The 15,744-nt window shown below is 46.4% G+C and overlaps 1 protein-coding gene across 3 annotated transcripts; it reads right to left on the reverse strand.

Moving 5' to 3' along the window:
- Positions 1–470: 470 nt before the first annotated feature.
- On the reverse strand, positions 471–13,609 carry LOC137455688 (epidermal retinol dehydrogenase 2-like). Of its 3 annotated transcripts, none has more exons than XM_068166716.1 (7): positions 13,539–13,609; positions 12,685–13,051; positions 8,592–8,723; positions 6,724–6,820; positions 4,883–5,027; positions 3,887–4,009; positions 471–2,809 (listed from the first exon to the last, which is right to left on the reverse strand). In XM_068166716.1, the coding sequence occupies exons 2-7, from the start codon at positions 13,012–13,014 to the stop codon at positions 2,701–2,703; spliced, it is 936 nt and encodes a 311-aa protein (XP_068022817.1). In that variant the 5' UTR covers positions 13,015–13,051; positions 13,539–13,609; the 3' UTR covers positions 471–2,700. The 3 variants fall into 3 exon arrangements, with proteins under 3 accessions (XP_068022817.1, XP_068022816.1, XP_068022818.1); XM_068166715.1 differs by having other exon boundaries at positions 13,273–13,566; XM_068166717.1 differs by having other exon boundaries at positions 13,525–13,564.
- Between the last annotated feature and the right edge of the window lie 2,135 nt (positions 13,610–15,744).

Here is a 15,744-nt window from a genome sequence, read left to right on the forward strand (position 1 = left end):
AGCGTCTCCTCACAGGGCTTGTGTTCCAAGCCCCTCACCAACTTTGTTGCCCTTCTCTGGACTCGTTCCAGCAAGTCAACCTCCTTCCTAAACTGAGGGGCCCAGAACTGGACACAGTACTCGAGGTGTGGCCTAACCAGTGCAGTGTACAGGGGCAAAAAGCATTGGAGAATGCAGGCATCGATCCCGCTGCCTCTCGCATGCTAAGCGAGCGCTCTACCACTTGAGCTAATTCCCCACCCTTGGTCTCTGCCTTAAGGATGAAACCTTTTGGTCAAAGACTGAGGGTGTGACAATGGGACAGGGAATTTCCTGACCTCCAGCTCCAGGTCTGTTTCTCCACAATTGCCCTGTTACTTTGGGGAACCATCAGCTAAACATCTTCCCATGCAGAAGGTACAAGTGACTCATGAGCAAAGCTTCAAATGGCTGAGGAATGAAAGGTCCACATGGTTGCCACTGAAATCTATTTAAATATATGTGATTAGATTACAAGGTGAGCCAGCATCAGTCAAATGTTTCTGTCCTCCAAATGCTTATAATTTGAATGTGATTTGTGTTATGAGATACCTGATTCTACAGCCTCCTCTCCAAGCCAAGTGTGCTCTGACAAGGTGTAGTACAAGAGCAAGGAACCTGATTCTATCTGACATTGCAGGTTCTCTCTCTATTGATGCAGCAACACAGGTTGAGTCAGCGCATGGCTAACCTTCCTTATCCATTTGTCTCTTCATCACTGTTGCATGGAGCCAGGAGTGCTCCCAAAGGAGAAGAAATCAAGGTAAACTACCTGCCAGTCCCATGTGCAGCTTCAGTAGTGACAGAATTTCTCCTGCAGCCTTGTTTTTGTGTGGAGGAATTACCAGTAAGAGGAAAGGCTCAAACAAGGGGAGCACACATTTCTCAGGAGCTGTCAGGAACTCTGAGATACTTCTTAAATGGAACATTGTACTTCCAAACAGAAAAGGTAATTTCAGATTAAAACCCAGGAAGAGCATCTGATGACACCTCCTCACTTCAATAGGAAGGGTTTAGAAGTGTGTTCCAGGATCCATAGCGCTTCTTTTCTGTGCAAGCAGAAAATGAAACATTTCCCCTGCTATTTTCATAGAAAATAGAGAGTTACTGATTTCTAGGGCTGATAAGGAGATCTGTCAGCTCACTGTGAGACTTAGAAAGCATAAGCTTTACAAATTCCTGCTGGAGACAAGCAGATTAGCACAAGCGTGCCCTTGGCTGAGACTGCAGCTAGAGAGAGGAAGGCTGTGCAGAGGAGGTGAAATAAGGCTCAGGAAAGAAACCAGTTCCCTTTACATTGTTCTTAATCTTCTCATGTCCTGTGTGTATAGATGGTAACAGACAACCACAAATGTCAGGAGTAAGGCTGGCATAATTTAGTGAAAGAAACTGAAAAGAGAGTACTGTAAAAGGAGCCCTCCCAGTGTGCTCTTTGGGCTGCAAGTGTCTTGTCATAGAATCACTAATGTTGGAAAAGACCTCAAAGATCATCAAGTCCAACCTTGTCCTGACATACCAGATAGTTACTGGTGGCTAGGTGTAAAGAAGAACTTTTTTACACTGAGAGTGGGCCCAGATTGCCCAGAGAGATGGTAGAAGCCCCAAGCTGGAACTATTCCAGGTCAGGTTGTCTGGGGTCTGAGCAACCTGCTCTAGTTGAGGATGTCCCTGCTGACTACAGGGAGGTTGGACTGGGTGACCTTTAGAGGTTCCTTCCAACCCCAAAGCGTTTATGATTCCATGGTTCTACAGTTCATTAGTGCTCAACAGGCAGCTGCCTGCAGCAGATGCTCACCACGGAGCCTGGGTTTCTGTGCTCTGACTCTTTGGTTGCAGGAATGCCTTACAAAATTTGTTAAGGCAATTAACTTCCACATAAGTAATTTCTAGCATGGATTGGTATTTTTTTGCTGTCTGCTTCTTCTGCTTGTGGAGCTTCATCATCTTTCCTTGCCACCACTAGCTCTACAAATGCTTTTTATGCTAAGCCATGGCCTGTGAACATTGATCTGCTATCAGCCATAGCTATCAGCCATGGATTCAACCCTGCAGAGCTGTGCTTAGAGAACTGCACTGTGACTAAGGAGGAGCTGAGTGAGCAGCACAGCACTGCACAGACTTCATCACTACTCACTGCAGTTCACTCCTCTCCAGGACACAGGCTCCCCACAGTGCTCACCAGCCAGAGCACAGCATCCCACAGCACCCTGCTTCGTGTCAGCTCTGTGTCAACTGCACTGCTGCTTTGGCCCTGAAAGGGAAATGTGTTAAATACTTTGTGGTTTGGTTGTTTGCCTTCTTTTTCCTCCTTCTTCTTTTTCCCCTTTCTGCTGAATACTTTGTGCCTTTTTCTTTTCCTTTCTGCATGTACAGTAGTGTGTTTATCCTGTGCTTTGAGAGTTTGCTCAGAGAAGGAGGATTCAAAGGATGAAATGAAGCCCAACATTCCCACCTGCTGTCACTGACTTTTACTGAGACCTCAGATAAAAGCAGAATGCTGTCTTGTAATGAAAGAGAAAACTAGAGCTAAGAAGCCAGTGCTTAAAAGGCAGAAGAATTAAATTGCAGGCTAACTAATGTCAAAGAGCATGAAAGAAGTGTTTTGGTGGGGTTTTTTTTTGTGGTCAAAGAACAAAGGTCAGTTTTTATTGGCAGTTTTCAATCAGGTGGCACTCCAGGGCCTCAGATTTTTTTGGTTCCAACTTTTTTCTTCTGACCATAGGCTCTGTCCATGCTCTCAGCTATCTTCAGACAGGACAGCAGGAACAGTGTTATTTTTCTGGGAAGTAACCTGAGGAAACCAACACAGAATTATTAACATTGTTTTTTGGTTGTTCCCCCAGAAAAATATACCCTATAAATAAAGAAATTATAACTGTCTTATAGGTGCTCAACCCTTCTAATGCCTGGCAATAACACGTTTGGTGTTCTGCCTGAGATGGATGCTAGGCAAAGGTATTTGTGAAAGCCCAGCCAGCTGTGGGGAGCTACTGGAAGCAGACAGTTGTAGCCCAGGCACTGCTCCCAGAGTACCATCCCAGGAAAAGAAATTTAAACTTCCTGTACTCAGCTATAGCTTAAGATGTGTATTAGAGACAGAAGTGGCCAGAGGACAGCTTTTCACTTGGGCTGCATCAAAAGCAGCACAGCCAGCAGATGGAGGGAGCTGATTCTCACCCTCTGCTCTGCTCTGGTGAGATCTCACTTGGAGTACTGTGTCCAGCTATGGGACCCCCAGCACTAGAGAGACATGGACCTGCTGGAGTGGGCCCAGAGGAGGGCCATCAAGATGATCAGAGGGCTGGAGGGCTGATCAGACAGGCTGAGAGATTTGGGGCTGTTCAGCCTGGAGATGAGGGCTTTGGGGAGACCTTATAACTACATTTCAATACCTGAAGGGGACCTACAAGAAGGCTGGGGAGGGACTGTTTAGAAGGGTTTCTAGAAATAGAATAAGGGGCAATGGTTTGCAACTGGAGCAGGGTAGGTTTAGGCTGGACATTAGGAGGAAGTTCTTTACAATGAGAGTGGCGAAATACTGGAACAGGTTACACAGGGACGTGACTGAGGCCACATCCCTGGAGACAGCCAAGATCAGACTTGGTGTGGTCCTGAGAAGCCTGATCTAGCTGGAGGTGTCTCTGCTGACTGCTGGGGTGTTGGGCAAGGTGACCTTTGAGGGTCCCTTCCAACCTGATGCAGGCTGTGAATCTGTGAAATGAACCCCCCTGTTTCTCCATAACTGGGGACATACAGTTGGATTCCCTGCAGGAACACTAACTAAAGAACTCTCTTCACTGAGCTTTCCTGCTTATTTTGCAGGCATGTGAGAAAGGAAAGGTGGCCATGCTAGGAGTCACATTCTTACATTTTGAAACCTGCAAAGTGTAAAGTTGGAGGCAGCATTACATAAAACTTGTCCTTCTGGATGGCATCCATGATCGTGCCAGCTACGTACTCTGGTTCATAAACAGGAAGGAGAAGAGGGCACCTGGTGAGACAAGAAACAAAGCATGCTCCTTCTGTCATCGAAAGAAATAAAGTCACTGAGGTGATAGTGTGCATTGTAATGACTAAGGAGTAACTTCTAGTGCAAGCCCTGCTCAGAGCCTCATGAAGTTACTGCCCACACTGATTGAGGCATTCAGCACTCCCTAGCTAATCCGGAGTGTAAGGTGTTCTGTGGGTCAGAGCTCTGCCCTCCTCTCAGCTCCCACTGTTCTGCTGTTGATGTTGAGGTGACAGCCAAACAGACCACGGTCAGGCCTGTTTCCAGCCAGGAGAAAGGCTCTGCTCTGCACAGGATGTGCTGCTACAGGATGGTGAATGGTGGAAGCAGAGCACTGGAAACCCAACACCACTGGTCCTGCACTACTGCAATAGCTAATCTGGTGCCTGCAGCCTCTCCCATTGTTATAACCACCAAGCTACCCAGCAGATACTACCACCACAGCTGTTCTCACCCAGAGAAGAACAGGCAGTGGGGCAGAGTTCATAAAGATAGGTCATGGCTTTCCTGACAGCCATAACTGTTATGTCAGTGCCAGACTTGGGGCAGAGAAGCTCAGCTGCACCCATTCTACTGACTGCCTTAAATACTGCTGTGCACCCCAACAGTTCCTTGACTGTGAGGTTATTACACAGTCCCTGTTGCACATCACTTACTGGTTGTACTAAGGACTTGGGCTTCTTGTGTCAAGAGGCTTATTTGTGTGTGCCACCAGGGCAAAACTTGAGAAGCAAATCCACCTTATCATAATTGAAGACTGTGAGTAGCCTTTACTACTCTAAAGCCTTCACTAGCTCTGGCATATCTAGTGAGTAGTGATTCCTTTTAGTGTCTGGGTTAGTAAATGTTACTTACTTGCTTTCAAAACCTCTGGCTAGTGCTGTGTTTACAAAATAGGGGCAAACAATCGTGGTTTTGATGCCATCTTTCCCTGCTCGAGACACTTCCCAGTTTATGGCTTCCATCATCCCCAGGATTGCATATTTGCTGGCAGAATAATCTGAAAAGTAAAGAAAGAAGGAATATTCTAAAGTACACCAAAAGCACCACAGTAAGCATGAAGTACAGAAATCAATGCTTTGTAATACTATTTAAGCCCTGATATTACTTGGTGAGATAATTAGCAGCCTTGTAATCAGTGTTTGAAACACACGAGGGGTTGTCAGCTCTGAAGGTTAATGGCTCTTTGCCATGGCTGATGCACAGTTGTCTAAGGATAAGAGTAATCCTTTCCAGGGGACTTTGTTTCAGTGCACAATAGAGAGACAGAGGAAGATGAGCTTATTCTGCATGCTCTGTGCATTTCCAGATACTCATGCACAAGCCAGGGATCCTTTCCATTCAAAATGTCTTCACCACTTGATATGAAATCATAGAATCATAGAATGCACTGGGTAGGAAGGGATCTTTAAAGCTCATCTAGTCCAACCCCCCTGCAGCAAGCAGGAGTATCCCCAGCTAGAGCAGGTTGCTCTGAACCCCTCTCCCAGGTTACATTTTAGAAGGAATTATTTCTAGTGGTAAAATCCAAATACCCTGCTTGGAAATGTCACTTCAACCTCTCCTTCTGCTGTGCTCTGCACCTACAATACCATTTTGTTTGCCCAGGAAGACTGAATCTTGTCTCGTTTTTATTGTTTGATGAATGTAAGGAACTCCATCCTTAGAGATAACGAGAATTTGGCCTCAAAAGGCTCTGCACAAGCTGGGCCTGCTTTTGGTTGGGCCAAATAACTTCCAGACATCCCTTCCAAGCCCAATTATTCTACAACTTTGCAACCTTATTGTAATATCTGTGGTTTCCTAAGGCTTTTTCTAAGGAGGCAACAAAATCCAATTTTGCTAAAGGAGTATCTTCAAACACTGGCATCAGAGGCAGTTTGCTATTCTTCAGGAGTTCACCCAGAGAAGGTGATGGAACCATAGAGCCTGAAAATGCATGGCTAAGGTGTCAGAAGTTCTAATGCATGGGGGTGCAGCTCCACTCCTGTAAGCTTTACAGTCAAATGATGAAAGCTGGATGTGATCTATTAGCAGTACCAAATCTGACCCAGTCACTACAGGTGGCAAATAAACACATCAGCAGAAGAAATGAGGGTGCTTATTGTACTGCTGCTCATATTCTCATAGGGTGACCTAAGAGAGATGTTAGGGAGGCTTGAGGAGAGACTGGGCAGCAGACCCAGGCTAATGAAATAGGACTGCAGCAGACAGCTCTCCTGAGGGAAACAGTTGAGAGTATGGAGCTGTTCAATAGCTTAAACCACAATTCATTCCAATTAGTCTTAATGAGAATTCTTCTGGACCTTGAAGGCCATTTTTTCAACTAAAGGTATAAAATTCCAGGTATAACCCATGTAAGTCTGAACATTCCTCTGCAAAACACCTGGCAGGAGAAAACAGCAACCAGCCTGCATGCAGGGCTCCCTCCTGCTGCTCACACAGGAGCTATTTGGTCTTCCTGTGGAGATCAGACAGGCTGCAGTCAGACAGCATGATCTGCTGTGCCACCCTCATCCTCTTCACTGCAGCACCACTGCAGCGAAGAGGATGCAGAGCTGGCATCTGCAGGCTCTTCCCAGGTGTTCCAGATGAAACTGTCAGTCAGTATGAACAGCTTAAACCAAGCACTTGTCTCTCCAAGAGAAGCTGTTGGTATCTGGATGTGATTTGTCATGGCACCTGATGATACTAACCTGAAAATCTGTAGGTTCCCATCAGTGCTGCACTGTCTGTGGTGACCAAGTGCCCATGGTTTTGGGCCATCATGGCTGGAAGAAAGGTCTTGCAAGTCTAAGAGACATAGTGAACAAACCCTTTATGAGTAGGCATGCCCAAACCTGTTGCATTCCAAATTAGGCTTTAGAGCTCAATTTGCTTTCTGGGGCTTCAAAGCACAAGAAGCCCAACTGACCTTCTGTGTCTGTAAGAATTCACAGACGAGGCAGCATTTCCTTGAGTCACTACCTGAAGATCTGTCAGCGTTAAAACCATGTTATTAAAAGCATTATTGTATTTGTGTTTCCTCTGCCTGCTCCTGGTTTGTGTTTGAGACGATCACCAAAGCTTTGGTACACAAGAGGGAGCTAGAAGTCAACGCATCAAGGGACGCTCAGCTGTCTGTGGCCTCTATTTGTCTGTCTGACAGCTCTGCCACCCCAGACCTCCGCTGTGGGTGATGCTAGCTCCAGCAGAAGGAGGCTGGTGTTTTATGAAGGGGAAGAGAAGGAAAAAAAGACATGAGTGGTAACAAACAGCTTTCAGCAGCTGAAGTGTCCTGCGATGTCTGTTCCACTCTGGATGTGTGTGCCTAGTACAGGTTTTTCTGGTTGTGGCCCCACAGTCGCTGTCCCCCTGCCCTATGTCTCTTCAGACCTCTCAGAAGGAACATCTCTGCCAGTCCCAAGGACTTCTCTCTGCCAGGATTTGCAGCTGAGAGATGCTATTTAGCGAGGGAGTTGCAAGCTTACATTTCTCCTTGATGCAGGCTGCTCGCTCAGGCATACAATGAATGCAAGAGGAGGTGGAAATCACAGTCCCTCCCTCACAACAAAACGTCTTAAAGGTCAGCTGAGATCCCAAATAACACCAAATGCCTTCAGAGGTATGAAAACAAACCACAGATAATGCATGTGGTGCAGATTGGTGTTTTCTGTGTGCACTAAGCAGGTGGTGACTAGGGATGAAAGCACAACCTAAGGGCTGACACCAACATAGGCAACATAGAATCACAGAAGCATTTAGGCTGGGAAAGACCTTTAAGATCATTGAACCCAATCATAATCCTAACAGTAACAAGACCACCCCTCACTATGATTGTGTCTCCTTGGATGCTACAGGTCTATTAGACAAAGGCTTCTGATACCAGCAAGCTCCAGGAGCAGGAAAGCCATAGAATCAGAATGGTTTGGGATGGACAGGACCTTTAAAGCTCATCTAGTCCAACCTCCCCTGCAGTGAGCAGGGACATCTTTAGTTAGATCAGGTTGCTCAGAGCCCCACACAACCTGGCCTGGAATGTTTCCAGGGATGGGGCATCTCCCACCTCTCTGGGCATCCTGGGCCACGTGTTTCACCACCTTCAGTGTAAAAAATATCTCCTTCTGTTTAGTCTGAATCTCCCTCTTTTAGTTTCAAACCATCACCCCTTGTGCTGTCCCAACAGGCCCTGCTAAAACACTGTCCTCGTTCTTGCTACAGATCTTCTGTAAGTACTGAACAGCTGCAGTGAGCTTCTCCAAGCTGAAATCACATGCCAGCATGTCAGCACTACCTTCAGCCACCGCAGGCACAGCCAGGGCATGTGTTAATCACCAGAGTTAATTTACCAGAGTGCTAGGCAGGTTTGTGTCACCGTGAGTCAGACATACTGAGGATGCTGCCGATTTGGTGTGTCTCCAATTACAGGGTGATTGAATAAAACCCCAATGTGTCTTCCTCCATTCCATCCTTCTTCCAAATTGGGTTCCCCAGGGAGATGCTACCAGGGTGGTTTTCACACTACAATACTTCTCTGTACCTTTTGGTCACCCAGGAGAGGAAAAAAAACACCCTCATACATTACCCAGACTTGAGAGAGGAAGTTGACTCTTATAGTCTTTTCAAATTCTTCATCTGAAAGCTCAAGGAACTTCTTCCCAACTGCTATGCCAGCGTTATTGATTAGAATAGTGACATCCCCAATCTCTTCTCTAACCTGAATAATAATAATAATAATAATAATAATAATAATAATAATAATAATAATAATAATAATAATAATAAATAATAAAGCAGCTAAACAGAAAGCTTTAGAAGGTATCCTTGCCTTTTCTGCTTCCTTTAGGAAGATATTTAGTGCTGTTTGCAGTTATTTATCTCTCTGCTGGAAGCACAAGTACGTAAGAATCATAGAATGGCCTAGCCTGGAAGGCACCTCCAAAGATCATCCAGTCCAACCCCCCTGCAGTCTGCAGGGGCATCCTCAACTAGATCAGGTTCCCCAGAGCCCTGTGGAGCCTCACTTGGAATATCTCCAGGGATGGGGCTCCAATTACCTCCCTGGGCAACCTGTTGTAGCGTTCCACTGCCCTCACGGTAAAGAACCTGTTCCTAGCATCCAGGAATTCCTAGATGAACACTGATGCTGAAAATCAGTTGCTGCCCACTTCACCAGTTTATTCTGCCTCTTCATTAGGGATTTCAGTGGTCTGATTTGATTCCTGGGGGTAGGGAAGCATCCATTCTGGGAAAATCCTTAGGGCTTGGGTTGGGTTGGTTTTTGCAGTGAATACACCAAATCAAAGCAATTGTTTTCTGCTCTTGCTTTATCTTCTGTGTCCATTTTGATATTATCAACCAAAATGTGGCAGGTAATTCCAAGAGTAGAGGAAGCCCCTAGCTGAAAAATTCTTGATCTAAAGCAATTCCTGGCTGCATCATGAGTGCTCAGTTCATGCAAATGCCTACAAAGATGCTGGAATGGTTAACCAGAATTTAGCATCTTCACAGCCATCCCTGCATTTTAAGCAGCTCTTTGAGTTTCTGCTGTGCACTTCAGAATCCTCTCTGCTGATGTGGGCACAGCAAATTTGGCAGGCTGGAAGCCCTGTGGCTGATTCAGTTAATGTGTTTGGAGACTGAGAATTACTGGAGTGAACAAAAACAAACATTTTGAGCTCTGTTAAATGAAGAACCAACAAATCATTTCATAATGTTCAGCATGGACAGGAAAGTCCAGCAGAGAAATTGCTCATGTGAGCTTAAACTATCTCGCTGCAAGCCTTTGCAAGAAGCAGACAGCATTTGTGGGGAGGAAAAAAAAGGGGGATTTAATGGCAATTTAAAAGGTTATTTTTCAATAGAGATTTGATCTTGGCAAATTCTAAAGTGATTTTTCTTTCTCCTTGTAAAAATGGGATTCTAAAAGAACTGCTGTTTGATTGATGGCTATCACTGTGAGTAAAGATTAGGTGTCACATTTGCTGTGCTGACCACAAGTTGCTCAGGCTGGCTGCTCTTCATGCTGAGGGGTGACAAGAGGTATTGAGATTGTTGAAATTGCTGGGATCCCTGCTCCCCAATTCTAGGAGTTCTACTCAGTGCCTTACAGAGTGATGCTCCTGTGGTCTGTAGAGCCAATTGGCAAAGATCATCTCCTTAAACACTGTGATTTGGGTCAACACAGGCCAGAACAGCTTGCTTGAAGACATGCCATTATGGTCCAGTATCTTCTTGTCACCACTGTCCCAGCAATATTATTCTATCACCTGTGGCTCTGAGCACCCAGCACCAATGGCCCCAAAGAGCATTTTATTTTCCTCTGTGCACTGTTAGTTGGCTGTGCCCCAAATGCTGCCAACAAGAACAGGTGAAACAATACCTTGCTGAGACTGCAAACCTGGGCCCTGCAGCTCTGGGTACTCACAGATCCTGAATCCAACTTGCTTTTGGGAAGTGCTTTTCATCAGGAACATTTCTTGAAGGAAACATTTCTTGAAGGCTAGATGTGAGGAGGAGGTTCTTCACCATGAGAGTGGTGAGACCCTGGAATGGGTTGTCCAGGGAGGTGGTCGAGGCCCCGTCCCTGGGGGTGTTTAAGAGCAGGCTGGATGAGGCTCTGGGCAGCCTGATCTAGTGTGGGGTGTCCCTGCCCATGGCAGGGGGGTTGGAACTAGGTGATCCTTGTGGTCCCTTCCAACCCTGAATGAAACTATGAAACTATGATTTCAAACTTTCATGGTTGTGTTCAGAAAGAACTCATTCTGCTTTGGATAAGATTCAAAGCAAGGACCACAAAACAAAGAGCACCCCCACAACCCCCAGCAACTCATAGCAAATTAATGTTGCAATTCAAGGCTGTTCCAAAACCAATCTGTCAACATTTAAGTGTCATGAAATGTTTGAGCTGAGTTCTCTGATGTATGCCTTCAGACACAGAGTGTCAAAGAGGTGACTTGAGGGTCTTGTGCATCAGTCGATGCACTGAGGATTAAACAGGGGAAGAGCTGAGCCTGGTAAAAGGGCAGAGGAGCTAAGTGGATTATAAGTGAGGTCACACTGGGAAAATGTTTTCAGTTTAAGGGCAAACAAAAATTATTTTAATTTAACAGCCAGGTTATGGTCTTGGATAATAATAATAATAATAATAATAATGGTAATAATAATGGTAATAATAATTTTAAAAGGAAGAAATTACAGGGTGTGGGTCTGTAAATTCATTTAAAATGGAGTTGTTTTCTACCTTATTTTCCAACTGGATTGACCAAAAAAATCACCTGAAATTGGGTTTGACTGGAAACCAGCCTCGTCCTGATGATATTTCTGAAACCATTACACTTCACATCCCTCTGAGAGAGCTACAGTTTCCTAAGCAAATGGACAGGGGACACCCTCCCTTACAACTCCCACTGTTGGTTATCATAGTATCAGTCAGGGTTGGAAGGGACCACAAGGATCATCTAGTTCCAACCCCCCTGCCATGGGCAGGGACACCCCACACTAGATCAGGCTGCCCAGAGCCTCATCCAGCCTGGTCTATGAGGACAGACTGAAGGAGTTGGGGCTGTTCAGTTTGCAGAAGAGAAGGCTCCGAGGTGACCTAATTGTGGCCTTCCAGTATCTGAAGGGGGCCTACAGGAAGGCTGGGGAGGGACTGCTCAGGATCTCAGGTAGTGATAGGACTGGGGGAATGGAATGAAGCTGGAGGTGGGGAGATTCAGGCTGGAGGTGAGGAGGAAGTTCTTCCCCATGAGAGTGGTGAAGCCCTGGAATGGGTTGTCCAGGGAGGTGGTCGAGGCCCCATTAATTGCTTTTATTTCTTGATTGCTTAAAGAAATTTTAAAGCCTAACCAAGCTAATACAGGCCTCTGTGGCATGGTTTCCCATACTCTTAAAGAAGTTTCCATCCCACAACAAAGGCTGGCAATGGATAAATCTTGACAAAGCAGATTCGTAGAATCAGAGAATGGTTTGGGTTGGAAGGGACCTCCAAAGGTCATCCAGTCCAACCCCCTGCAGTCAGCAGGGACATTCTCCACTAGATCAGGTTGCTTAGGGCCCTGTCCAGCCTGACCTTGAGTATCTCCAGGGATGAGGCCTCAGCTACCTCCCTGGACAACCTGTTGCAGTGTTCCACCACCCTCATGGTGCAGAACCTGTTCCAGAATAGAACAGAATAGAACAGAATAGAACAGAACAGAATAGAATAGAATAGACCAGACCAGGTTGGAAGAGACCTTCAAGATCATCGTGTCCAACCCATCAACCAATCCAACACCACCTAATCAACTAAACCATGGCACCAAACACCCCATCAAGTCTCCTCCTGAGCACCTCCAGTGATGGTGACTCCACCACCTCCCCAGGCAGCCCATTCCAATGGCCAATCACTCTCTCTGTATAGAGCTGCTTCCTAACATCCAGCCTAAACCTCCCCTGGTGCAGCCTGAGACTGTGTCCTCTTGTTCTGGTGCTGGCTGCCTGGGAGAAGAGACCAACCTCTGCCAATTGTAAACGTAGTTTAAGTTTGATCCAGAAGCTACTCCTCCAAAGCCATTGCCTGGCATTATTTCCCTTCAGTGAACAGTACAGTTTCTAAAACCCAAATCCACTGGCACATACTGTTAAAAAAGAAGCAAAAAATAATCAGAATCAAGAAGCCAGAAGCCGTCTCTTACCTTGTCTGCCTGTCTATAGACCTCCTCCTTGTTGCTGCAGTCGCAGTGGTAGGTAAACACTCTTCTGGCTCCAAGCTGTTGGGCTAATTTGCTTGTTTCTTCGTTGCCTTCATCATCAATGTCCCAGAGAACCAAGGTTGCTGCCATTGGAGCGAATTTTAAGGCAATCTGCCTGCCAATCCCATTTGCAGAGCCGGTAACAAGCACAACTTCCCCAATGAAGAACTTTCTGCGCCGAGGTCTTATTAAAAAGATCAACTTCTCAACAAATTGAAAGAGGAGCAGTTTCAGGAGCCTTAGGACCTTCAGGAGGCTTCTGCAGTTGAACATCTTTCAGGCATCAAGATAGCTGCTCTGCTGTACAAACCTAGAAAGAGAGCATGTTACTGTCCCTTCAAAACACAGAGGTATTGATGAAAACGAGAGATCAAGTAGAGAGACAAGAGAGAAAGTAAATTGATTTTCAAACAGCTCTTTTACATTGTCCTTTTGTGCAGGTGCCAAATAGATCACTAAAGACTTGCTTTGTGAAAGCTGTTGTCTTCTTACTGGAAGGATTAAAGCAAATACACTCTGCTAGATCCTCACCGTGTTTGTTTCAGCTTCCCAGGCAGCGAAAGAGGTTTAGTTACATTTTACACACTTTACATCCATTCTGCATACATTTTACTCGTGTATGTTGTGGCAGTGGCTACAGAGCACTTTGTTTCCATAGCAAGGTGCTATCAGCTGGACAATAAGGTGTAAGGAGGTCAGTTAGACGCCTTGTGCCCGGCGCTGCCCCAGCCCTGTGCCCGGCGCTGCCCCAGTCCTGTGCCCGGCCACAGCAGCCGGACAGACCTGCCCGTGCTCACCGCCGGCCTCTGCCTCGATCTGCCCTCCTGTCCGCCGCGGCTCGGGGGTGGCCTGGCCTGGCATGGCTCGGCTCGGACCTGCCCTGCCCCGACCTGCCCGCCCCCTCGGGGGCGGCTCCGTGCGGGGGCGGAGGCGGCCAGAGGAGCGGCGGGGCTGCGGCTGGGTATGCGGCGGAGTCTGGGGTTGGCATCTCGCTTAGGACTTGAGAAACGACCTGGCCAAGGGCTTTCCTTCGTCTCCTGCTGCTTCATGATGGTTATGAACTTAAACGCTTCTGAGTTTGCTATAAATTACACTTTGGGACTAAAAAGGAAGGTGCTGATCACAGCATCACTGTATATTAGAGGTTGGAAGGGACCTCAAGACATCATCAGGGCCAACCCCCCTGCCAAAGCAGGATCACTTAGGATAGTCCGCACAGGAATGCGCCCAGGTGGGTTTTGAGTGTGTCCAGAGAAGGAGACTCCACAACCCCCCTGGGCAGCCCGTTCCAGTGCTCCATCACCCTCACTGTAAAGAGGTTTCTCCTCATGTTGAGGTGAAATCTTCTATGTTCAAGCTTGAACCCATTGTTTCTTGTCTTATTAGTGTGCACCACCAAAAAGAGCTTGGCCCCCTCCACTCGACACCCACCCCTCATCAGCGTCTCCCTGCTTGTGATCCTCACATCTTGAACGTGATAATTGTGGCTCCTCTGTTTTTCATACACACATCACCCAGCTTTAAAGCCCCAACCTGCACCACTGTAGAGTCACTGCTCTTTCTCTAGGACTGAATATAAAGCCATGCTCCTACCCAGCCCCCTAAGATTGTCCTCCTCCTGCTGTGTTCTCAGCCTGTCTCCATCGCCGTGACATCTTCCACACACCACTTGTGTTAAAAGGCAGCTGAAAGGAGCACTGCTACTGCACTTTGCATTTGGAACAGATAATACAGGCAAGTCATGGAGGTAAAGAGTTTGAAGGAAGTCATGGTGCACCCTGCTCCACACATCTGTGTTGTAAACACAATGCAGGTTGCAGCTGGTGGGGAACCATGGAGCGTTTTGCATTTCAGAGGATAGGGAGTGGTAGCTCACATCATGTGATGTGATTTACACCAAGAGACATGGTGCAAAATTCTACACTGTCCATGCTAATAGTCCTAGGGGAGTGATGCACTTCCATGCACAAGCAACGGTTGCATATTCTGTGTAGATGCCAGCAAAAGGGAAAGCTGAAATACATCTGCTGAGGCTGATAGCAGAGCTCAGAGCCTCAACAAACTTGGATCCAAACAAGATGCCAACCGATGCAAAACAGGTGGCTGAGGCAACAGCCCAGTGTCTTATGCTATAATCAGTAATCACATGGCCAAACCAAGCAGCTAATGGGAGGGGAAAATGATTCAGCCATCAAATCATGGTTATGAAACTAAACCAAAGGCAATGCTTGTTTATTAGGACAATATTTCAGGGTAGACAACATTGGTAAGGGATGTGGTTGGAACCACAACTTGGCAAGCTGTAAGGCAGCAGGAGGAGCCTCTTTCCAAAGGACATGCTTGGATGAGCTAATACAGAACTTCCTTGCTCTTGCACTCCACTGACCCAAGGAGCAGTGGCTGCTGTTCCACAAGTAGTTGAGATGACAAAGATGATGAATAATTCATACACCTAAATTAAAGGCTGTGGTGTGGTACTGGAGGGTTACAGCTCGTTGCAAGCTTTAGGTAGAGAGTGGGTGTGGTATATGAGAAGGCACTTTAAGGACACGTGATTTATTTAGGTGTCAAAGGTTAGGGCTGGGCTAAAGGCATGATAAACATTCTCTCTTCCTTCCCAAAGGAGATCCCTGAAGAATTCAGAGGGAGAAGTTAGTACTTCTGAACTCTTAATCTAGCCTGAGAACCTTCTTTAAGTAATTTTTGTCTCAATTACCACAGAGAAACTCAGCATGATGAATACCTGGGAGTGGAACACCTTCCATATCTCAAGTCTGCTGCTCTGCAGCTCAGAAGGCAATTTAAGCCTGCAAGGGTTCCCATGGAAGTTCTTTGCTTTGACTGGTTTCCACTGCTTCTCTTCAGATGGAAGCTGACAGCTTATTTTCTGGCTGATGGGCAAAGAATGAGTTAATCACTTTCTGAGAATGACTTTGTCACATCAACTCTGTCATTAGCTGTCACAGCATGACAGCTATGCCATATTAACAGCAAAAAAAATAC

The sequence above is a fragment of the Melanerpes formicivorus genome, unplaced genomic scaffold (assembly GCF_026170545.1).
Source record: "Melanerpes formicivorus ecotype bairdi unplaced genomic scaffold, bMelFor1.0.p_v2 SCAF_105, whole genome shotgun sequence".
In the NCBI taxonomy this organism is placed as follows: Eukaryota; Metazoa; Chordata; class Aves; order Piciformes; family Picidae; genus Melanerpes; species Melanerpes formicivorus.